The sequence below is a fragment of the Pelmatolapia mariae genome, linkage group LG15 (genome assembly GCF_036321145.2).
Source record: "Pelmatolapia mariae isolate MD_Pm_ZW linkage group LG15, Pm_UMD_F_2, whole genome shotgun sequence".
NCBI lineage: Eukaryota > Metazoa > Chordata > Actinopteri > Cichliformes > Cichlidae > Pelmatolapia > Pelmatolapia mariae.
Window position 1 is genome coordinate 27,686,542 of NC_086240.1, and position 23,426 is coordinate 27,709,967.

Below are 23,426 nucleotides of genomic sequence, written 5' to 3' on the forward strand. Positions count from 1 at the left end.
GTTTCATGTCCTCTGATTTTTAATTTCTAAGTTTGTTTAAATGGGGGTCAGATGACAGAGATCCTTTGCAAAGAGCCGGGTTTCTTTCCAGGAACTGGAGTGAAATCTGGATTTCTTCCAGATGTTTAGTTCGCTGCTGTGATGGCAGGGGAGTTGATGTGTTTAAGGTCCACGCGGAGTTGGCTCTCTGAGCGCTGAACTCACAGTTTTCAACAGGAAGTGGGGTTTTTTGGAGGTTTTTTTTTTAAAAGCTGAAAAAACACAAGCTGACCGTCAGCACACAGGACTGAGCCGAGAGAGCTGATCTGTTTCCTGAGGATTATTTGAATATTATTAGAGGTTAAGAAGACAGACCTGAATCCTCTCCAATTAAATGATTAATGCAGTAGTCAGTTATTTAAACTACTCATTTAGTGTGACTTCTTATTTTCTGAATCTACAGCAATGGTGATGGCACGCTGCAGGTCAGTACTTGAGGAAATGAATGATTTTAAACTCAGCCGGAAAAAAACAACCTGAGACTTCTGAGGCTGAAACAACAACAACCTTGTAGTCCCCAATACACTCCTATGTTAAAACTTCACAGCAGAAATAAACATGTTTATTTTTATTTATTTATTTTTTTTTGTTTCACACATGGTACAGCAGTAATTCATTTCCCATACACAACCTTCCTTTCAATTAAAGTAACACTGTTTCCATGCATGAAAAGGAGCAGGAAGAAGAATAAATTCTTATTGACACCTGCCCCCTATCTGTGATACAAGTAGGCAACCAAAATTACACTCTGACAATATTCTGCACAAAACAAAACAAACAGAACAATATACCCAACAATGAGCAATACCACTAAATATCAAACTAAAAGGATAATTTTTCTACAATTAAATTCTGTTATTTTCAACTTCTTCATATTGGTTTATCATTTTATTCTTATAGCAGATTTTAAATTGAGAAACATTTGTACAACACTTAAGATGATCACTGAGAGAATTCCAGTTTCTTATGCCTATGACTGTTGGACACATTTGCCTTTGTGTGGTTCGAGCAAACCGGTGCTTAAAATAAAACTTCCTTCTGCCGTCCCCATTTTCTGAACACAATACAAATAAACTTTGTAACTTAAGAGGTAGTGTTTTATTTTTTGCCCTAAACATAATAATTAATGTCTGTAATTTCACTATATCTTCTAGTTTTAATAATTTCGATTTTATAAACAAACTATTAGTGTGTTCTCTATATTTAACATTATGCATAACTCGAAGCGCTCTCTTCTGTAATAAATATAATGGTTTCATATTAGTCACATATGTATTCCCCCATACTTCAACACAATAACTCAGATAGGGTAGAAACAATGAAAAATATAATATTCTCATTGTCTTGTAATCTAATATATATCTTACATTACCCAGGATATAAATACTTTTAACCAACTTTTTTTTAACATGTTCAATATGAGATTTCCACGTTAACTTGTTAACTTGACTATTACACCCAGAAAACGGAATTCTGTCACTCTTTCAATTAATACTCCCTCTATAGATAATACTATCTCTTCCTCCTTCACACGGTTTCCGAATATCATAAACTTTGTTTTTTCCAAATTCAGCGATAACTCATTTACATCAAACCATTTTTTAATTTTTTTCATTTCAATAACCATAATTTTAGCCAATTCTTTCAAGTTTTCTCCGGAACAATAAAAATTTGTATCATCTGCAAACAAAACAAAATTTAACATTTTTGACACATCACAAATGTCGTTTATATATAAATTAAAAAGTTTTGGTCCTAAAACAGAACCTTGAGGGACCCCACATTCTATTTTCATTCTATCAGATGAATTGCCTAAACACTGCACATACTGAAACCTATTATCTAAATAACTGCTTAACCAGTTCAATACTATTCCTCTCATCTCTTTAAGATATTCCACATACCCTTAATATTATTTTTGTTTTTGTAAAATAATTTATTATAATACTTTCTTAGCCTTTCTGATAATTAATACTAACTTATTTTTAGAAACTTTATATTTCATTTCAGCAGGCTTTGTTCTAAGTTTTATATAATCTCTATACAATTTATTTTTCTTTTTACATGCATTTTCTAGTCCTTTTGTTATCCATGGTTTACCAGTAGTTTTCTTTTTCTTTTGCTTATATAATACCAGTGGACAGTGATTTTCATACAAAACCAAATAAGTATTTAAGAATGCCTCGTATGCAGCATTGACGTCATTTACAGAAACCTCATTCCAATCTTCTTTCATAAGATCTTGCCTGAACTCATTTATTGCATCATCATTTCTAATTCTTATATAATCTAAAGTAACAAAAACGGGTAAATGATCACTTATGTCATTTATGACAAGACCACTTATGTTGCTTTCCAAGCAATTAATGACAATATGATCAATTAAAGTAGCTGACTTTTCAGTTATTCTACTAGGTTTAGTAATCAGAGGGTAAAACCCTCTTCCAAATTATAACTCAAAAAAATCTGATGATGCCTTATGATTGGATATTTTCAAAAAAATCAATATTATAATCACCGCAAATACAGAATGTCTTATTTCCCTTTACCTTGCTCAGTAAATCTTCTACTACATCTGTGAATGTTTCTATCAGTTTCCCAGGCCTCCTATACATACACGTAACAATTATATTACTCTTTCTTTCCATTTCTATTTCTACTGTCACACACTCCATTAAATCATCAATAGCCACAGACATATATTCAACCTGTTTACATTTCAAATCAGTATCAACAAAAAGTGCCACACCTCCTGCCTTCTTATTAGAACTATTTATATGATATAATTCATACCCATCAATGTGAAAGTCCCAACCTCTTTCCTCATCTATCCATGTTTCTGATAGTGCTATCACTTTAAACTTGCCTTTCAGATTATTCAAAAAATCCTTGATCAGAACAAAACTTTTATAGAGGCTTCTACAGTTGAAATGGATTAATGAAAATGTATTGCCTATGTCAACATTATCCCTAAATTGATTCTCAGTATAATACTCGCATGTAACATTAATTGCATTAAGCACATTCCTTTCTGGATCAATATTATTTTCAAAATCACGTAATTTGTAATCCGAATCTTCAGTCATTGTGATTGGGTATTCTTTAAATGTCTGTTATCCTTTTTTTTTTTTTTTTTTTTTTTTTTTAAACCTGTCCCGTTTGGTTCTTTTGCCATCAGAATTATTGTCTAAAGGCGAAGAAAGATGCCCAACGGATTTACTTTACCAAATGGACCATCCCAGCCTTGCCGTAATGGTCCATTTGATTTACCTTTTATTGTTTATTTTATTTTATTTTATTTTTTTTTACTTGCTAGATACGGGACAGGGGAAAAGAAAAGGGAGAAAGAAAGAGGGGGGAAAAAACAAAACAAAACAACACAAAAAAAAACAGCGGAGAAGAGGGACGGGGATAAAGGGCAAAAAACAAAAAGCAACAAAATAAGCAGACAAAAAATACATATATCGATCACCTGGATCACCTGTTGAGAAAGAAAAAAGAAAACAAGCAGAAGAAAACGAGAGTAATAGAATAAACAACATCACAATGATATATGGGAATATAACACTAAATACTTAATATTAAACATTATTGTGCAGCACGTAAGATCGACAGCGCACAGTGTGCTTTGAGGTAGGAGCCAAAAAGGGTGTAGTTTGTGTGTGTGATCACCTGTGTGTACACCTGTGAGCATGAGCGCGCTTGTATTTAAAAGGTTCCTTAATGTAATGATCTGCTAGAGGGTGTGGGGGGCCACAGTCCCATCCTCCAGGGCATGAAGCAGGTATGGAGGAGATCAAAACTCCAGACATCCAGAGGCCCCCAGAACACAAGAGACCAAGGAAGACCAACAGAGGGGCAGCCGCGCCACTGTCCCAGAAAGAGCTGAGGAGAGTCCCAGATGAGGGATCACTCAGCAGCCGCGGAGCAGAAGCCAGGGGGGGTTGCAGTGACGTGCCCGTGAGCTCCGCCGGCAGCCAGCTGTGCCTGAGTGACCGAGCCCCAGGCCGAGAGGCCGAGGGCACCCCACCCCCGAAGTGGCCCGAGCGAGCCCCAGGTTCCAGGCCCAGATAAGCAGCCACCAAGGAGTGAGCCGGTGTGTACCCGGACGCCCACCCCCGGACACAAAGAACCACCAACGCATCGATGTCTGAGGGCGTCTGCCACCGGCAGGGGAAGTGGTGGGGGGAGATAGGCCTCCAAACCTTGGAGGGCCTGAGATGTCCCCAGAGAGGTAGCGTCTGATACCCAACCTGACATATAGACACAGACATACAGGCACACTCAAATACAAACATCCATTCCCACCCTCATGCTCTCATAGGCAATTACTCCACACTCAACCAACGTGGAGACAGACATAAAGAGACGCTGTACACACAATCACACTCCCCAAGCGTACTCTAAGAACCGGGTCTAGGTACCCTTGCCCCTGCAGGGGGAAACTGCACCCAGACCCAGGTGGTGTTACCCTTGTCTGTTAATCCTTATGAAATACCCATTAACATCCGTACAAGTATTTCACAACATATTTTGAGAAACCACTCATACCTATGTTTACAGCCTGATACACAAATTGGTTGTTCTCTACAGAGAATTTCCCCCTTCATAACACCCGTTTTAAACTTTGCTACAGAATAAAGAGGAAGTAAAAGAGAGGAATAACCAGAAGGGTGTCACTATATGCAGATTACATAATTTTGAAGAACAGAGTCTAACAGTTTATTTGGGTTCATATCAGAAGTAAGATACAGATATCACAACCTGTTTAAATTGTATTAAGGCTTAAAGTTTGCATTATTAGGGGTGTGGCCTTTTTGACTGACCAGTGAATGACAAAACACAGGCGCCAGTAGCTGCTAGCTGTCTGCTAGCAGATACCTCAGCTAATTAGAGTCCCTGAACTGGACCTGTGGGCCATGTTTGTGCTGTTGGAGCACTTTTTAATGATCTCACTAATAACATGGATGCTGTGCCATCTCATCCAAATATGGTGAGCTCTGGAAACAAAATGGCACCAAAATGCAAAAAAAAAAAAAAACTTTGAGGATTGGGAAAAACCAAAAAGTGATGTGACAGAAGCGAGCTCTGTCTTATACACGATGGTTACGATCATGCGTTTAGAAAGAAACAAAGCTTTTATTTTGTCAGATGCTTGGAGCTGGTGACCTGGCTCCTTGTAGGCATTTTTATACATCATCTGCTGCGCCAACCAATACAGGAAGTACTGCTCACAAGGTACTGAAGCTGAGATGAACCAGCAGGCCTTGAATGCAGTACGATGGCGTTTATGGCACACAGAGAAATTCGACAAAACATTTACAGCTCAGAGTTCATCTGAGGACTCGATGCCAGTGTCAACCAACTGTAAGTGAATGCAGCACAAAGGCACTTCTTTGATGGCTACTCTCTGTAGTATCACCATGGCAACCTGCCCAACACTGTAATGTTACCCTAGCAACAGCTGTGGTAAATGAAGGTGGACAAACAACTGGTGAAAACAAATGAATGAAATTAAAAATGAAGCATGAGACGCTGCTGTTACTTTGTATTTGATTCTACTTTCATTTTATTTTTGTTTTCCGATTAACTTAAATGACCTGCAGAGGGGAGGCCACAGCAGCAGCGACTCGATGGAGCGAGCACACCTGAAGTCAAACAGTTGGCTCAGGTTTTCTCAGGCGTCTTCTAACTTGGATGTCTTTACATCGTTTTAGAAACCAGCTGCAGCACATAATCAGAGAATTGCTGAGGTCCTCATTCATCTGAGCTCTATAAAACAGGGTCTCTCATTCTCTGCAGCCGAAATGTAAACTCAAAGGTTTTATAAAGAAAAGCAAACGGTCATGAATGTTTACATGAAATATGACTGTTTGGCTCTGCCTGCGCAGGAGGGAAGTTTTGTTTTGTTTTCGTTTTTTTTTTTTTTTTTTTTTTTTTTTTAAATACACACTTTAATATCCTTTATCTATCCAGGTGAATGTCTCATTGAGATTTAAAACATTTCCAGTGGCCATCATGGCGGCAAAAGTTACAAGACATAAGTAAAAAAACAAATACATTTATAATATGTAAAAACATCATTAAGAGCGACATTAAAAACAGTCACACTGACTAGAAGAGTTACTCTCGCCCCTTTAAAATGGACTTAAACTCCATTTTGTTCCTTCTGCAGATAATTCCAAGAAACAGGCACAGCGTATTTAAAACTTTTCCCATGTTCTGTTTTGATTTTAAGAAAAAAAAAATCATTTGTATGACGTTGTGAGAGTGAAGACTATATTGGTTGTGGTTTTTACACATATAAACACACAGATAAGAGGGAACCAGCCCGAGGAGAGATTTATAGATAAACACCAACCAATGGGAAAGTCTGCAGATATACAGAGATGGACATTTAGCAGCAGCATACAGACAGTATTTTTTTTTAAATATTTTCACAGTGAGTAATAAAACGTAAATTAAAATGGTAGACAGTATCAACCTCTAAGTAGTGGGCAGGCGCATTCATAAAAAGAAGGCTCAGTTATGAGCTAAACCTGCACAATTCAGGGGTTTATAGTAAGAAAACATTACAAAAGGTCACGTGTTGGCCAGTTTCTTCTTCTGCAGGTGGAAACCAGAGGTGAGCAGTTCCGCTTCCTCAGGACTGACACGAGTAAGACCTGAAACACTGCTTCACCTTTAACCTTTGGTTGGTCAGCAGTTAGGGTGAAGGGTCGTAGTTCATATTGCCATCTGCCCAGCAGCAGAGACAGCTGTTCACAATCATGTCAATCATTGAGGTCAAAATATATTAACACGGCGCAGACTGTACATGAAGTAAAAGGTCACCCTGTGTCAGATGGAGGTCAGCTGAGGTAAATATGTCCTTAGCTCCTCCTCTAAACTACAGCTGCCTCCACCCTTCATACTACAACCGCAAGCTGTTTTCCAGCTTCTGAAGCCAGAAGATCTCAAACTCGCCCAAAAAACATTCAGCTGGAGAGGAAGGAGGAGCCACAGAATCAAGCAGCCAAAAGAAGCTCTGAGCTCAACTTTTCCACAAACATCTGGCCAGCTGCTCGGTGCTGCTGCTCTAACTGACTTCAGAGCAGTTTCAGTGTGTGCTACCTGTAACAGGCTGCTCTCCATTAGTGTGATTGAACGTCACCTCCTGCTGGTCACTCTGAGTCAGTGCAGCACTCCTGTTCATCCACGGCACACAGAGCAGTCCCCTGGAGAGTCACACAGTCTGCTCAAATATTCAGGACAGCACGTTTAACAACTTTAAATCTACACAATTTAAAAGCTCTTCCAGCTCCATCCACACACACGCAGAACTACACCCTCATCACATGCACACATCCATCAGTCTTCCAGGTACTGCGTGCTCCCCGCCTGCAGATACCATTCCCAACCCAATGCTGTGACTCTCCATCAGATCCTGTTGTTCAAACTACAAATCTTTTCCTCCTTCAGAGAGATCTCTCTCACCTTTTTAGGAAACGTTCTGACCAAATTTTCTTTCTATTGACACAAAAATCCGTTTTAATGCAATTAATCAAAGACAAGAGCAGCCCTTTTACATTTATTAAAAATGTCTTTGGTTTAAACAAAAACACGGAGGCAGCAGAAACAGCCAAATGTCCCACAGATGCTGCAAGTTCTCAGCTCTTCCTACTTCTCTGCCGCTTCCTGTGTGAAGCCCGGGTCCCGAGTGAAGCCTCAGCCGTCCTGGGTGATGTCCGGGTCATCCTTGGTGACGTCCGGGGGTTGAGTGAAGCCTGGGCCTCGGGTGAAGCCCCGGTAGTCTCAGCCGAAGCCTCGGCATTGGCCTTGCTCTTCCCTCTGTACAGTCTGGTGTCAAAGATCCTCCTCTCCACACTCAGGACCTCCTCATAGAGGCAAAACGGCTTCACGTCGAACATGAAGGCGAAAAGCTGCAGCAGCCAGATGAAGGAGCGTGGCAGCGTTGCCTCCACCTCCTTGTAATGACTGTTGTAGCACCTGCAGGAGGAGGAGGAGGCAAGATTTAAGTGTCAATGCATCGTCATGGGAACGTTTGGACAGATGAGGGAAAATTTGGCATTATGATGTGGGATCAGTTTGTTGTCGGGCCCAGTCACAGGTTTGAGGTCTTCCAGGAGATCTCATTCAGCAAATCAGTTTAAAAACCACTAATGAGCATCGAAGGAATTGAAGGAGCTTGGAAAGAAAAGCATCTGGACTTCTTTAAGTTTCTTGAAGACGTTTCACCTCTCATCTGAGAAGCATCTTCAGTTCTAAGAGCAATTGTTGGAGATTCCCCAAGAGAAAGGATGCCCCAAATGTCTACATTTTGGACAGAGAATGTCTTCTCTGGTTTGAAAGAGGAGTGAAAAAAAGCCATCTATGTCTACTGTGAACAACCATCTTTAAACAGAGGGCGGGGCTTACGACACCAACTGTCTGCCATCTATAATCCAGTTTTGAGATCCTTCCCAGACACTGACATCCAGGGCCATTTGACCTCAGTAGGAACTGAAGAAGCTTCCCAAGAAATTTAAAGAAGTCCAGACGCTTTTCTAAGCTCCTTAGACTATGATGACCTGGATGACTGAAACCCTTCACAGACATGATGAGGTAAGAAAGCGTCATTCTGTAAGCGATCAAACCCAGCGTCCAGTCTGTGAGGCAACATCAGTCCAACCTTCATGACATACAGAACACCAGTACATGTCCATATATCACCGCTTTGTCATCACCCTGAGGGGGAAAACTTCAACCAGCCAGTGAACGTCATAGAGCTCACAACTCCTAACCATCACATTACTCCACCACGCTGGCAGGTAACTTCCTCCTCCACCCAATTTTTTCTTCCTGACACGTCACACTGAGATTCTTTGTTCATGCATCGCTATTTTCAGTCCTCTGTCATCAGCTCAGTTTAAAATGACTAAAGCCTTAAACGACCAAATAGACTCACCAGAACTTCTATCCTCTGAGAACAACTTGTCAAAAGGTCTCAAGCCAAGATGTGTACTACTCCCTTTACTGGCCATTCTCCAGGGTTTAAAACCATAAATCTCAATTTTTTACTGAATTATTTCATAAAGCTGACTGCTGATGACCAGCGAGCTACAAGCGCTGATGTTTATGTCGTGCAATCTTCTATTTCTGCTCTATACAAGGAGCAGTACACTCTTAAGCGTGAAATCTTCACTTTCCTCTTTGGAAGTTTCTCTCTTTGAGGCAAGTTTCTGGAGAAAATATTCCTCTTTGGTCATTTTGAGATTAAACCCACAAATGCTGACACTCTGAATTCCCTGATATTTCTGATCATTTTAATGTGTACCTTTAATTTTAAAAAACACCTTTGAGAGTTTGAGTGAACTCAAAGTGTGCTGGGTTTAATTTCCTTAACTGTGACCAACCCGTTTGTGTATTTTGATATTTCAACCTGAGACTGAAGCTGTGAGTGACTCACAAGCAGCGTCTGAGCGCCGGGTGCCAGTACATGTCGTTCAGCGGAGTCAGGAAGTCGTATGAACGGGTCACAACCTCGTCCAGCTTCATGTGGTGCAGACTGGGACCGTCCGATTCCTCCTCGTCCCCCCAGCAGAATATGAAGCTCGATGGTCCTACGTCCTGGAGCCCCGATGGACAGGAAGTCAGTTTCTCGAAACACAGCTGGACCTGCTCTGCAATTCCTGCACAAACAACAGAGGGAGTGTGTCGCATCTCAGGATGTTTTTTCATGTGCTTCAGGTTAATTTTGCAGAGAGAAATTAATATACAGGAAAGGACAGGACTTTACCCCTTTCACAATAAGATCAGCCAATTTAATTTCTTACTTTTTTTTTTAATCATCGAGCACTTTTCTTTCTTGTTTGGGTAAATTTGTTTCTTTGACTTCCACTGCTTCCTGCCGAAAAAAAAAAAAAAAAAAAAAGCATATCAGGAACTCTTCATCAAAACACAGAAAACACACGTGACGCCAATGACGTCACGCTTTAAAATCAGGACTAAAACCTGATTTCTGCACACAGATCAACCTCAGGGGAAATACCGCCGATGTCCTACCTGGAGACATTCTGGTCTCTCCTCTCTTGAGCTCGAATCAGAGCGGCCTGCATCACTTTGTACCACCTCCTCAGGTTAAACACCTTACCTGTGGATCCACACAGAGACAGAGTCGCACACAAGCCACGTCTAGAAGGGGTCACGCTCAAAAGTCAAAAGGGCAGAAAAGTTCCAAGATCAGACATAGTTCGTCATCTGTATACAGTCATTCACAAACACGTGCAGTCAGCCATTGATTTTCAAACTGATCATGTTATCGAATAGCTCCTTACATCTGTGCCATGTTATTTTTTTAATAAATAAAAATCCGACCTGAGTCCTTCTGTCGTCCAAGATCATTGGACAGATGCCTGAAAGATAGAACCAATCACAGTCAGCACACCTGGAGCCCTGCCGGAGGTCGTCTGACGGCGTGAAAGATACGTACCACTCGGTCATGTCGTCCAGGCAAAAGAACAGCTTCAGAGTGACGATGATGAGGGCAGCGGCTTGCACGTCATACCGTGGCAGGGTGGGGTGATTGTGCGGGTCAAATGTGTGGAGTGTTTGATCCATCATACCGGTGTGCTCCAACAGCCTGCAGACCCAGGGGTGGAGCTCATCTGACAGGAAACAGGCGCGTACAGGTACACTCTGTCAGTGTTTGTATGTAAAGAAGGTCGCCTCCAGCAGAGACCATTATCGGTCAGAACACTGGAGCAGTTGTTACCGGGCAGGTTGATGTCGGACAGGTATCTGAGGCTGAGCAGCGCTGGGTGCAACAGGGTCTGCCGACTGATTGGAGGAAAAGCAGGAAGCTGCAGGAACTGAATGAGAGTCTCGGCCTCCTTATGAACGGCGTGATGAGACGGGACCGTCTGCAGAAACCAGGTGAGAGCCAAGTCACGCATCGTTACCGGGGCCAGGTAATAAACAAGATGGCGGCTTTCTCACCTCGACTACAAAGATGAGGGAGTCCTTCCCCGTGACTTTCATCTCCTCAGGAAGCTGCTCATAGGCGTTCAAGTACGGGATGTGACCCTCATTCACAAGCCTGCAAAACATCACGTTCATCCAGGTGAAACACACTGGTTAAAACCCCTCAGCCACGCAAGTGCAGGTGGGTGCAAGTGTTACCTGAGCAGGTCGCTGAGCGTCAGCGCCTCACGGCTCCACACCAGAGCCAGGTAGATCAGAGCCAGTGTCTTCTTCATGCTCAGCAGACTCTGGCTCCGCTTCTTCCTGGCGGACAGGTAGGTGAGGGTGTCCGAGGAGCCGGACCAAAAACCGGAATTCTCTGAGGTTAAACAAGCAGTCAACTAACGCAGGAAACCTCATCTGGTCATGTGACCTGACACTGAAACTTTTACAGGAGCTTCCTGTCAGACTGAGGACGCTTCCAGCACTGTACCTGTGTTTGAGCCCGCCGTGCTTGCTGGGTTCGACTCGCCATCTGTGCAGCTGATCCCCTCGCTGGCGCTCTCCGAGTCAGAGCCTACGGCTCTCTGAGGATTTAGATTTAATTATTAAATCTCAAAAAATGAAATAAATCCAATGACATTAATAAACAAAAAAAATAAATAAATAAAACTTAGTAGATGAAGTAAAACATAGAAAATCAAATAAAATTATTAAATATACAAAAAGAATACAAATAAAAAAAATTGTGAAATAAATAAATAAGAAAATAAAGACAAAACTAATCAAAATTAAGGATTAAAAATACACAAATCAAATAACACCAAATAAAAATACAAAAAAGAAATGAAAATGGATTAAAAATAAAAACAATGGTGAAACTGCCACTAAATAAATATAAAAAATATAATATACATATATATACACACACACACACACACACACACACACACACACACACATATACACACACACACACACACACACACACACACATATAGCTGACGAGCAGTTTCCAGGCACCACCATAAAAACTCACCATTCTGAACTTGCAGCTCCTCACGGGGTCGTGGGTGTAGGCCTGGCGACTTTTCTGCAGGTAACACCTCCACAGAGGACACAGCACGTCATCCTGAAACAGTAACACCAGTTAGGCCTCTGATTGATTGCTTTGTGGTTAACAGAGAGGAGGCGGACCTTAAATTGAGGATGGACTCCGAGCGCGAGCAGAGCATCGGCCTGGTTCTTCAGGATGAACTGGAAACCCTCGCAGACCATCCACACGTGACCACGCTCTAAGACAAACAGACACGTTAAACAGGATATGACATCATCGATTTATGCTGCTGCTGATCGGACACTGACCGGCCTGCTTCTTGCGGGGTCCTCTGATGGTCGACACCCTGCTGGACAACTTTAAGAAGGACAGGTCCACCACCTCCCGGGTCCTCTGAGGACACAGTCACATGTTAGGCAACAGAATAAGGAGGTCCTCTACACGTGGGCTTAACCACCAACACCATATTGTTAAAAGAAGCATCTTAAAGCATGTTTATGGAGTTCTGAATTCCCTATATCCCCATAACAAATTCACACTCATCCACCTGTGTAGTAAAAAGAGTGTCTCTGAAAGGGCACTGAAGAGACCCTGACACCTCAACCTCCAGCTACAGACCACTGTACAGGTCATAATGACGAAGATGTTTTTACCTCGATCACGTTGTGGCAGGACCTGCAGTAGAAGCGACCCTCGTCCGAAATGCCCCAGTCCACCGCTGAACACTGGGCACAGGGCACCGTGTACTCGGCCTGCACGCGCGCACACATACACACGGTAATGTTCAGGTGTTTCTGTAAATATTCTAATGAATAAATTAATCTTTCAGTCTTTTAAAAAAAAAAAAGTACTTTATGTATTTATTAACTTTATATTCGTGCATTCAGCTCTTAATGAACAGCGGAGGAGAAATCAGAGCTAATGTTCACATTCAAATGCCTTTAAAAACAAATTCATGTATAACAGCTGGTGAAACTGCACAGCAGCGCCCACGGGAAAGAAGGTCAACAATTAAACCTCCAGATCCCAAACACTTCACCCACAAAAGCCTAGACGTCATTAACAACGATTCCTAAGATAATCCTTCTATGTTTATCGGGAATATTTCTTTGCGGTTTCATTTGTTTACTTTAAGGCTGCTTTGAGACTTTCTGAGTATTTCGACACACAATGTAGTTTAAATCAAATTTTAAATCAAAACTCATTAAGCGTTCACAGTTCACAGGTACTGATAGATGAGTTTATTTCGAACATTATGAATAAACTGTCGCTGACGGATTTTAATTGAAGAGAACGGTTATTAAATGTGTGCCGATTAATTACTCATCGGTTGCAGAGTCACACAAACCTGTTAAATGTATGAAGTTAAAGTTGGAGACTGAATGTCGTGCCAATTATCTTAAAACACTAATATTTTTAATGGAGTTTGGTAGGACCGAACTAGCTGACAACTGCGTTCACCGTAGGTTGCGTAAAATGAAACGACCTGTTTGTGAGAGCACCGGGGGACTCACCGTGTGTTCGTCATCCATCCTGAGTGGAAAACTGCAGCTTTAACACGAAACTTTGGATTTTGTCGGCACTTTGTTACAACCGCACGTGCCTCTGGTTGGAGACACTGGGACTCTTCTTCTTCGCGCATGATTTCTAGGAGACTGAACGCCTCTCTGCTGCAACCACAGGCCAGATTACATACTTCAACTACTTCTACTCAGCTGTAAAATAAAATAAAATAAATACGCTTTATTTAAATATTGTTGTAAGTAAAAATAAAAATAATACATGTGTTATACTGTGTTAAATGTGTTTAAAATAACAAACGATAAATGTGTCTTTTATACTTATTTTTTACATCTTCTCGTATAAATATACTAAGTATTAATTTTCTGGATGTTTCTAAATCACTTTTAATCAGGAGAGTTTTTCTTCCTCCAGATGATGATGATGATGATGAGTTCCTGATGTGCTCTGTGTTTCTAAGCGGATTTGATGAGGTCAGAGGTTATAAATAGATGCCAGATGTCTCTCTGATTCTCTTATATAAGATGACCCCCCCACACACACACACACACATATACGTACAAACAGAATGATCGTTTGATTGATTTTTATTATTGATATAGCTGAGGCTGATCAGCTGTTATCAATCACTGTCACGGGAATGGTTTCACGAGCTTTTTGTTGGACTCGCGTGCAAAGCTCACAACAAAACAAACACAAACGCCTGACGGATTTCCAAAATAAAACATGTGCGGGCAAACGCTTTTCTTTGTGAAACATTTCTAAAACAACTAAAGGTTTGATTATTGCATTGCTATTAAAAGAATAGCAAAGAGGGCTATACAACACAGACAACCCACTAAACAAAATTAAGAACAGTTGATTATTTATTAATTAGAAACACATTTGTATGTATACATTACTATTTTTTTTTTAATTTAAATTGTATACTTTTATTTGTTATTTATTCATCAAGTTAATTTCATTAAATTAATTAAATTTTGTATTATATTTATTACTTTAAAATGAACTTTTTTACTTGTTTTAGTTTTAAAGTTAAGATGACAGCACTCCACCTCCAGTCTAAAGGATTTCCATCATTAAAATTTATTGAAATATTGACTATTAGCTACCGTGCGTTTGTTTTCGACAGTATTGATTATTAATCGAATTAATACTTTTTTAATTGTACCCTTAAAGTCCCTTGCTTATACTGTGAAAGCCCTCGGGCCTACTTCCGCCCTGCTTCCTCGGCTCTCGGTAGCTTCACTCGGACGCTCTCTGGCTTCCTGGTTCGGCAAAGTGGGGGGGTTTGTTCTGCCCGTTTCCAAACACAACAAAGACTCGAGTGGGGTGAAATTTAGTGAAGTCGGTCCAGAGATGAGCTTTAAAGCTGAAGTTTGTGTCTGAGCTGCGGTTGGAGTTTAATCTGATGCTAGGACGTTGAAGCGAGCGGCGGAAGGTCTTCATTCAGTCCGCCCCGACGGTTCAACATGTGGCTGCTTTTCGCCTTTTTAGCCGCTTTCACCGCTTTAACGAAGGCCGCCGTCCCCCCGGACACGACAGAGCAGGACTTCAGTGAGTGTTTAAAACTGAATTTAATCGTAAATGTGTCCTTTGTGAGAGCCGCCTTTCCGCCGGAAAAGTTCATGTTTGAGGCAGAAGGTATGGAGGACCACTCATGTCAAACAAAAGTTTAATTCGCATAAAAATCACAGATAATTAAATAAATGGCTGAGTGCAGGAGTATTCAACTGGATCATGATAGTAGTTTATTAAATGAAAATCAAGTCAAATGAGATTAAAAGTTAACATTTTGACCAGAGAGATATAACTATTATAAAAAAAAATCACAATACATGAACTTAAAAATAAAAAAGTCATAATAAGAAGAGAAGTGTAGGGAGTTAATTGTGACTTTTAAGAAAGAAAAAGCAAAACCTAAGAATAATGCTGTGCCATAACGATGTTGGCATATGTCACTGGTTTCTAATCATGATGTCATCATTTGACAGGAAATGAGACGATAAAAAGTGTGGAGTCCTGAAGTTTAATATTTTAACTTATTTTATTGTTACAAACTTTTTTTTTCATAAAAGGAAAAAGTGGATGAAAAACTTACATTTATATTAAATATAAAGTCTGCAGCATTTCATTTGTGTTAATTATTAACTGATGTGTTTGGTCACGTGTTGGCGTGTGGTGGAGGAGCTGAGGTATTTCACAGGATTTTCAATGCTAACAGGCAGGTCTGCGTTCCCTCCGCAGTGTCTCTCAGAGCGATGCTGGATGACTTTGATGTGCTGCCTCTCTCCAGCCTGCAGACGCACTCCGTCCGCCGCCGTGACGTCCAGACTCAGACGCACGTGGAGAAGCTGATCAGCTTCAGCGCCCTGCAAAGGTAAGATGGCGGCGTCTGTCCATGCAGCTCGGTGCCATTTTAAAATCTTTGATTTGTAAAATCTGAACATCTCCTCCTCGTGTCTACAGGCATTTCAGACTCTACTTGAGGACCAACGATGAGCTCTTCACCAGCGACTTCAGAGCCGTGGTCATCAGCGAGGACGGCCAAGAGTCGACCTACCCGGTCAACAGACACAACTACTTCACTGGACACGTCATCGGTAAACTGTTTAAGCAGAGCCTTTGTGGAGGTCTTTGGAGGTCCTTCTGATGTTTTTTGTTTGTTTGTTTGTTTGTTTGTTTTTGCTTTGTTTTTTGTATTCATCTTAATGGAGGCTTTTAAGGTCCTTGTAGAGTTTTTTTTGGTTTCTTGTAGGGATATTTGGGCTCCTTGAATGGATTAAAGAGTTCTCATGGATATTTTAGGTGTTCTTATGGGGTTTTTAGAGTCCATGTGGGGATTTCACGTGTCCTCAGAGGGTTTTAGAGTCTCTCGTGGAGGTTTTTGGGGTCCTCTGAGTTTTTAGAATTCTACTTCATGGTTCTTGTTATGCTTGCAGAGTAATTTTAAAAAATTCCCAGATGTCCTTGAGAAGGTTCACAAGGCCTTATCAGGCTTCTTGTAGATGTTTTCGGGCTGGTCCAAAGTACTTCAAACACAGGTGTGGAATGTGTGCGGTGACCTTTAGCTGAAAGGATTAATATGGAGTAACTGCTCCTTTAATGAGTTTTTGTGTTGTAGGGGAGGAGAACTCCCGTGTTCAGGCGCACATCGAAGATGACGAGTTCTCCGCTCACATCCTGACTGATGAGGCCGAGTACAATGTCGAGGTAAACACCTGAGACTTGGAGTAAACGCCTGCTGAGTGATCGGTCCCTAAACCTTCCTCTGCTCTCTTCAGCCTCTTTGGAGGTTCACATCGGCACCCTCTGACGGTCGCCTCCTAATCTATCGCTCGGAAGACATCCGCAACATCAGCCGCCTGCAGCAGCCTTCGGTCTGCGGCTACGTGACCTCTGACCCCAGTGACCTGCTCCCTGACAGCGTGAGAGCAGCTGTGATGGAGGAAAAGGAGGAAGAAGGTGAGAAGCGAGCTCCTCGCCTGAACTTAGCACTGCGACTGCTTCCTGTTTGAGGGTAAAGCTCACACTGACCCAAAGTGACCACGCCCAGGTGACACAGGAACCGTGTTAACCACAGAGAATGCGAGAACTTCCTGTCACTGCTCAGCACAAACGTGCCCAGTGAAACACCTTCATCTGAACTGAGTACAGAGCGAGTGACACAAACAGGAAGTCAGTCAGAAAAAAGACTTTTAATGTGAAAAAAAATCACAAAGTAAAAGCTGTTTAAACAAAAGAAACAAGAGAGCTCGCCATTCCAACCGAATGAAAAGTTCGAGCTTTAAATGAAAAAATACAAAATCTGAAAAAATATTTTTAAGGTAGGGAAAAAAAAGAGAAGAGAGATTTTACTGTAAAAACATATATTTTAATATTTGACACATTCAAACACTCATAAATAATAACAAATAAAAAAAGAGCTTTCAGTTTCAAATGCATAAATAATATTGCCTGACATGTTTCGGTGGTTTCTTGTTTAGAGTCGGCGTTCAGAGTGAAGCGTCACGTGCACGACCACAAGAAGAACACGTGTCCTCTGCTGCTGGTGGCCGACCATCGCTTTTACAAACACATGGGCCGCGACGAGGAGAGCACCACCCTCAACTACCTGGTCGGTACCACCTGTACATCCATCACCCCCGCCTCTCCCATCCACTGACACTGAACCCCACCCCCACCCTGCCCCCTCTGTGTTTCAGATTGAGCTGATTGACCGTGTCGACGACATCTACAGAAACACGTCGTGGGGCGAGGGGTTCAACGGGTATGGCGTCCAGATCCAGCAGGTGAGCATGCTCTGTTCCGCTTCCTGTTTGTGTTTAAACTCGGACGCTGTGATTTTTAACGTGACACCGCGTTCCTGCCATCAGATCATCATCGAGAAGTATCCGACTCCTGTGGAGCCCGGAAAAACTCATTTCAACATGAAGGGAAGTCCAGTGGAGGGCAGAGACGTTTGGGATGTGAAGAAGCTGCTAGAGGTAACCACAGGAAGCTGACACTGCCACGCCACCGAGTAACGGTGTCCATATTCAGATTCAGAGAAACAGGTTTAAGATTTAGGTCTGTGAACACAGGTTTTTTGTGAAAACGACATTTAATTTGAAAGGAAACAGCTTAGTGTTAGTAGAGCAGGCTGTGATGTGGAGTGTGTCGGATGCATTGGATCGGTCAGCTCTCTGAGGTCTCTGCTCGCCATTCTCTTGCAGCACTTCAGCGTGGACATCGCGGGGAAAGCCTCCAACGTCTGCCTTGCTCATCTCTTCACCTATCAGGACTTCGACGAGGGCACTCTGGGGCTTGCCTACGTCGCCCCGTCTAAAGCCGACATCGCTGGAGGCCTCTGCTCCAAAGGTGAGTCCCGTGGCTCCGCCCCCAGAGTCCCTGGTGGATGGAGGTGGAAGTGTGACTCACGTTGTTGTCTCCTCCCACCACAGCTAGTCCTTCGACCTTGAATGAGCAGGGAGTGATCTACCTGAACACTGGCCTCACCAGCACCAAGAACTACGGCAAGACCATCCTGACCAAGGTGGAAATGAACCGGGCGTTCTGATTGGTTAATGCCTGCTCCTTTAGAATTGTTTGAGTGTGTGTGTGTGACACAGGAATTGTTCGTCATCATCTCCACAGGAAGCGGACCTGGTGACAACCCATGAACTCGGCCATAACTTCGGCGCAGAGCACGACCCGGACAAACCGGAGTGTGCCCCCCGAGAGGACCAGGGTGGGAAGTATGTCATGTATCCCATCGCCGTGAGCGGAGACCACGTCAACAACAAGGTGCAAAATGCTGAATCCAGGATTTCCAGCAGTCTTTAAACTCACTGTTTCACCTGCGTGTTTATTAGCGCCTCTTTACACATTGATTATGAGTTGAAGCGACAGTGAACCTCTGCAGAATTACAGTCAGTGTCTCTCGTGTGCTTCCAGATGTTCTCTGACTGCAGTAAGCGCTCCATCATGAAGCGTCTCAGGTTGAAGGCACCGTCCTGCTTTAAAGAGAGGAACATCAATGTGTGCGGGAACTCCCGGGTGGAGCAGGGCGAGGAGTGCGACCCAGGACTACTGCACATCAATTCAGACCCCTGCTGCACGCCCAACTGCAGGCTGAAGGCCGATGCTCAGTGCAGGTCAGAGATACACCTGACAGGTGATGTGATTCTCCTGCGGCGGTGCTCTCGGCTCAACCCTGCTGTCTGTGTTCAGTGACAGGAACAGCGCCTGCTGCAGGGAGTGCAGGTTCGAGGCCAAAGGGGCGGTCTGTCAGGAGCCCATCGATGCCACCTGTAAAGGACATTCATACTGCACAGGTGAGCTCCGGTTACCACACAACACTTTCAGTTGACAGCATCAGACGACTACAGATTTTTATTATTATTATTATTATTACTATTATTTCTGCTGTAAAGTTGAATAATGTAGCATGGGAGCCAGCTGGAGCCTCTATTGGACGATAGAGGAACTGCAGGGTCTGGGATCAGTTGTTTCAATGAATCTAAATCCTTTCTAATCTTTTGCAATCCTCAGTTTAGTAATACGTAGTTGTCTTATTTTAGTCATCACAATGAAAACTTCTTCTAATCATCTTAATAAAATAAATGTTTTTGAACCAATAGCAGACGAAGCAGAGAGTGAGGTTGGATAAATGGCTGCAGGTGGAAACGCTGATAGTGTAATATAAAGTGTTGTGTGTTTGTGTTGACAGGAAACGGCAGCGAGTGTCCTCCTCCAGAAAATGCTCCAGATAAGACAGCGTGTTTGGACAGTGGCGAGTGTTTGAATGGAGAGTGTATCCCCTTCTGTCAGGCCGTCCTGAAGCTGCAGCCCTGCGCCTGTAACGGTAGGACGCTCTCAATTTGCAAACAGTTTAAACTTAGGTTTATACCCCTGAGTTTTCTCTGTAGTGAGTGTACTCTGATAGCAGGAAGGCTGTTTACCTCAGTGTTATCTAGTAGTATCTAGTATAATGTTAGCTTATAATGAGCTGTTGTTTTTCAGTTAGCTCATTGTCACATGTCTAACCTGCTGACAATAAGCCCCAATATCAGGAATAAATGAGCACATTTATACTGACTTCAGTTCAGAAGAGGATGCGGTTTAATTAAGATGGCAATGGCGTTGGCATTGATCCCTTTTGCAAAAATAAAAAATAGCGATGATGCTTCATATCATGAGTCTGAAAGTGCAGGTATGAATTTAAATGTCCCTTCACGGCACGAGACTTGTCTTTCACCTTTTGCGTACTACTTATGTGGTCACTATTTAGGTACATGCATAAAAAGCCATCAGGAAGAATGGTGACGTCCCTCTTAGCCACTGTATTCTTAATACATTAATTCTAAATTAATGAGACATCAGTTTGTTGCAAGATGTTATCACACATTGACCAGTGTTCATTTATAAATACGATATCCTTTTTTTATTACAAAATAAACTTTAAAAAACCCCCAGCTGACTGCAGAGTATCACAGCTGCAGTTACTCGTGCGATGCTTCTTCTCTCAAACTCTGCGTTTTGTTTTTCTCCTGGAGGGTGTTTCAGTCTGTTTCATGCTGCAGCTAAAGCCGTTGTTTCTGCCTTTGTTCCTCTCAGAAACCAACACTTCCTGTAAAGTCTGCTGTCGGAGCAGCGGCGGCGTCTGCACCCCCTATCAGGACATATCAGGCAGTTTCCTTTTTCTCAGGAAGGGCAAACCCTGCACTGTTGGTTTCTGCGATGGAGCGGTGAGACCATCGCTAAACATTCAGAGCTTTTACGCTGAAGGTGACAGGAAGTGACGACCGTTTCCTGTGTCTGCAGGGAAAATGCATGAAGCAGGTGCAGGACGTGGTGGAGCGTCTGTGGGACTTCATCGATAAGCTGGACATCAACACGTTCGGGAAGTTTCTGGCTGATAACATCGTGGGCTCAGTGGTGGCGTTCTCGCTGCTGTTCTGGGTTCCTTTCAGCATCCTGGTGCACTGTGTGGTGAGTGGCGTCTGTGATCGCATCTGTGGGGGGCTGGAGGGTTCGGGTCGCCTTTGAAGTCTGAATTTTGTCGCACTTCTTTGGTTTCAGGACCGGAAACTCGATAGGCAGTACGAGCAGACCACCAAGTCACTCCTGTTCCCCAGCGTGAGCACAAATATCTGAGTAAAGAAGGTTTTCAAACCTCGGACATGCTCTCACACGCGTCTCTCTGTTTTCCCAGAATGCCGAGCTCCTGAGCAGCCTGGATTCGGCCTCCGTTCGGATCTTCAAATCTCCAACATTCTCCTCCGGCCCCCTTCGCTTTCATCCCAGTGGCCCCGAGCAGACTGGCGCCGACCCAGCCCAAAGCCCACCTCCTCTGGACAGCCCCCGCATGGCCACCATCCAAGAGGACCCCAGCTCAGACTCCCACCTGGAGGAGGCATCCCTTGAGGAGGCGTTCGGACGTCCGGCAGGGGCAACCCGGCGCTCCTTCGAGGACCTGACAGAGAAGACGAGCCGCAGTGAGAAGGCGAAGGTGTTCAGGCTGCAGAGGCAGCATCAGATCGACAGCAAGGAGACACAGTGCTGAGGCGGCGAGCCCCCCCACCTTCATAGAATAGAATAGCTCTTTGCCATTGTACATGTACAACGAAATCCCGGCTCCACCTTTAGCTGCATCTTCGTCAGGATCCGTTCCAGACTGCAGAGTGTCATACTCTGTAAGACAAAAGCCTCAACAGCTGGCACTCAGACCACAGACGTGTACAAGATGGACGTAGCTCCGAAAATATGTTTTAGATACTGAAATAAAAAACATGGGAGCCTGCTGGCGCCTCTATTGGATGATAGAGGAACTGCAGGGTCTGGGATCAGTTGTTTCAATGAATCTAAATTCTACGTACAACAGAAAGTAAACTCAAAAAGTAAAACAAAGAAATCTTCAGATAACGTGCTTTGATTTATATCGTTATTCACTATCAGTGGACAAAATGTCCTTATTACAGTATAAAAACACCGTAGTGCCTTAAACCTGCAGCAGTGAACGGCAGGGGGCGCCTCCTCAGTGTCTAAAAGAGACTCCTGCTCCCCTGACCCTTGACCTCAGTAAACGACCTCCTGACGCGTTCATGTCTCGATTTCACTTGGTATTCAGTAATGGTGTCGTTGGGGGCAGGGCTTCAGTACAGGCGTCGCAGCTTTTGTATCTGTTCATTTTCCTTCCCGATGTTTTGCACTTTAGTCTTTCACGCCAGTTCTTTGTGTTCCTCTAAAACAGAGGTGGGCAACTCCAGGCCTCGAGGGCTGGTGTCCTGCAGGTTTTAGATGTGTCTTTGAGCCAACACAGCTGATTCAAATGGCTATATTTACCTCCTCAACATTTCCTGAAGTTCTCCAGAGACTTGGTAACGAACTAATCATGTGATTCAGGTGTGTTGACCAAGGGTGATATCTAAAACTTGCAGGACATCGGCCCTCGAGGCCTGGAGATGCCCACCCCTGCTCTAAAACAACCCGTCCTGTTCAGTGAAGAAACTCAGCAGCTCTGGGAATCAAACCTGTCAGTGTTCGTGCCTTGCTCAACGTGCTGAGCCTCTGTAAATATATGAATGTAAAATACTTTATCCTCCTGCAAAGCCCTTTGGACTGTTTGTGTTTGGAGCCTCATTTTAATCGTTTAAATTAAGCTGATGTGTTTTTTTTTTTTTTGTTTGTTTGTTTGTTTGTTTTGTGCTTTTTGTTTTGGTTTGGTTTTTAAAGCACTTCATGCATCACAGATTCAGGATTGGAAAAATTAGTTTATGGTTTTCTGAATATTTTTTCTAATTTTTTTTCTACTGTTTTGTAAGGCAAAGTTTAATGCTCACCTTCAAGAGTTTCACAAAGTCTACAAGACTTTTAGAAAAAAGGAAAAAAAATGTGGAAATAAAACAAAACATTTAAAATGAATATTGTTCTAATTTTCTAAAGAAAAGCAAGACTTGCTTGCATAAAAACAAACCAGCTGAAGCTGAATTCCCCGTAAATCCATTTTTAAAGCGACAATCAGTCAGCAGTGAGCTCCTCATCTTCTCTGATATCCTGATGCAATAGAGCCAGTGTTTTTAATGTCATGTGCTCTTCTATGCAGACAATGCTCTGCTGTATCTACATGTTGTTTACTGTCACATCACTGAAGTGGTGTCGGATTTAATCTATTTCATGTTAGAAAATTCTGCTTTTGGATTAAAAAATAAAGACATTTCTAAGACTCTGTACTGTTTGTGTGTTGAAGATAAGAATACTGCACTAATTAGCAGGTATCTGTGCCTGTGTAATAGCTGATCACCTAGCACTCCACCCTCTTGTTCAAATGTGGTCTACAAATGTCCATCTGTTACATACAGTCAGTGTCTGAGGCTGTGAAGCTACA

The 23,426-nt window shown here is 42.7% G+C and overlaps 2 protein-coding genes across 2 annotated transcripts; one reads left to right on the forward strand and one right to left on the reverse strand.

The window, feature by feature from the left end:
- Positions 1 to 4,811: 4,811 nt before the first annotated feature.
- On the reverse strand, positions 4,812 to 13,734 carry taf1b (TATA box binding protein (Tbp)-associated factor, RNA polymerase I, B). The gene is made up of 15 exons (XM_063496349.1): positions 13,552 to 13,734; positions 12,691 to 12,789; positions 12,346 to 12,430; positions 12,178 to 12,275; positions 12,020 to 12,112; positions 11,474 to 11,567; positions 11,200 to 11,359; positions 11,017 to 11,116; positions 10,793 to 10,940; positions 10,511 to 10,685; positions 10,396 to 10,433; positions 10,084 to 10,171; positions 9,855 to 9,925; positions 9,488 to 9,710; positions 4,812 to 8,028 (listed from the first exon to the last, which is right to left on the reverse strand). The coding sequence occupies exons 1-15, from the start codon at positions 13,567 to 13,569 to the stop codon at positions 7,689 to 7,691; spliced, it is 1,830 nt and encodes a 609-aa protein (XP_063352419.1). The 5' UTR covers positions 13,570 to 13,734; the 3' UTR covers positions 4,812 to 7,688.
- A 1,033-nt stretch (positions 13,735 to 14,767) lies between these two features.
- On the forward strand, positions 14,768 to 23,258 carry adam17b (ADAM metallopeptidase domain 17b). The gene is made up of 18 exons (XM_063496336.1): positions 14,768 to 15,115; positions 15,806 to 15,938; positions 16,028 to 16,161; positions 16,683 to 16,771; positions 16,843 to 17,023; positions 17,545 to 17,675; positions 17,764 to 17,850; positions 17,935 to 18,045; positions 18,274 to 18,418; positions 18,502 to 18,593; positions 18,695 to 18,844; positions 18,995 to 19,194; positions 19,271 to 19,374; positions 19,770 to 19,904; positions 20,657 to 20,787; positions 20,864 to 21,031; positions 21,122 to 21,178; positions 21,255 to 23,258. Exons 1-18 carry the CDS (start codon positions 15,031 to 15,033, stop codon positions 21,603 to 21,605), a joined length of 2,484 nt encoding a protein of 827 aa, XP_063352406.1. The 5' UTR covers positions 14,768 to 15,030; the 3' UTR covers positions 21,606 to 23,258.
- The last annotated feature ends 168 nt before the right edge of the window (positions 23,259 to 23,426 follow it).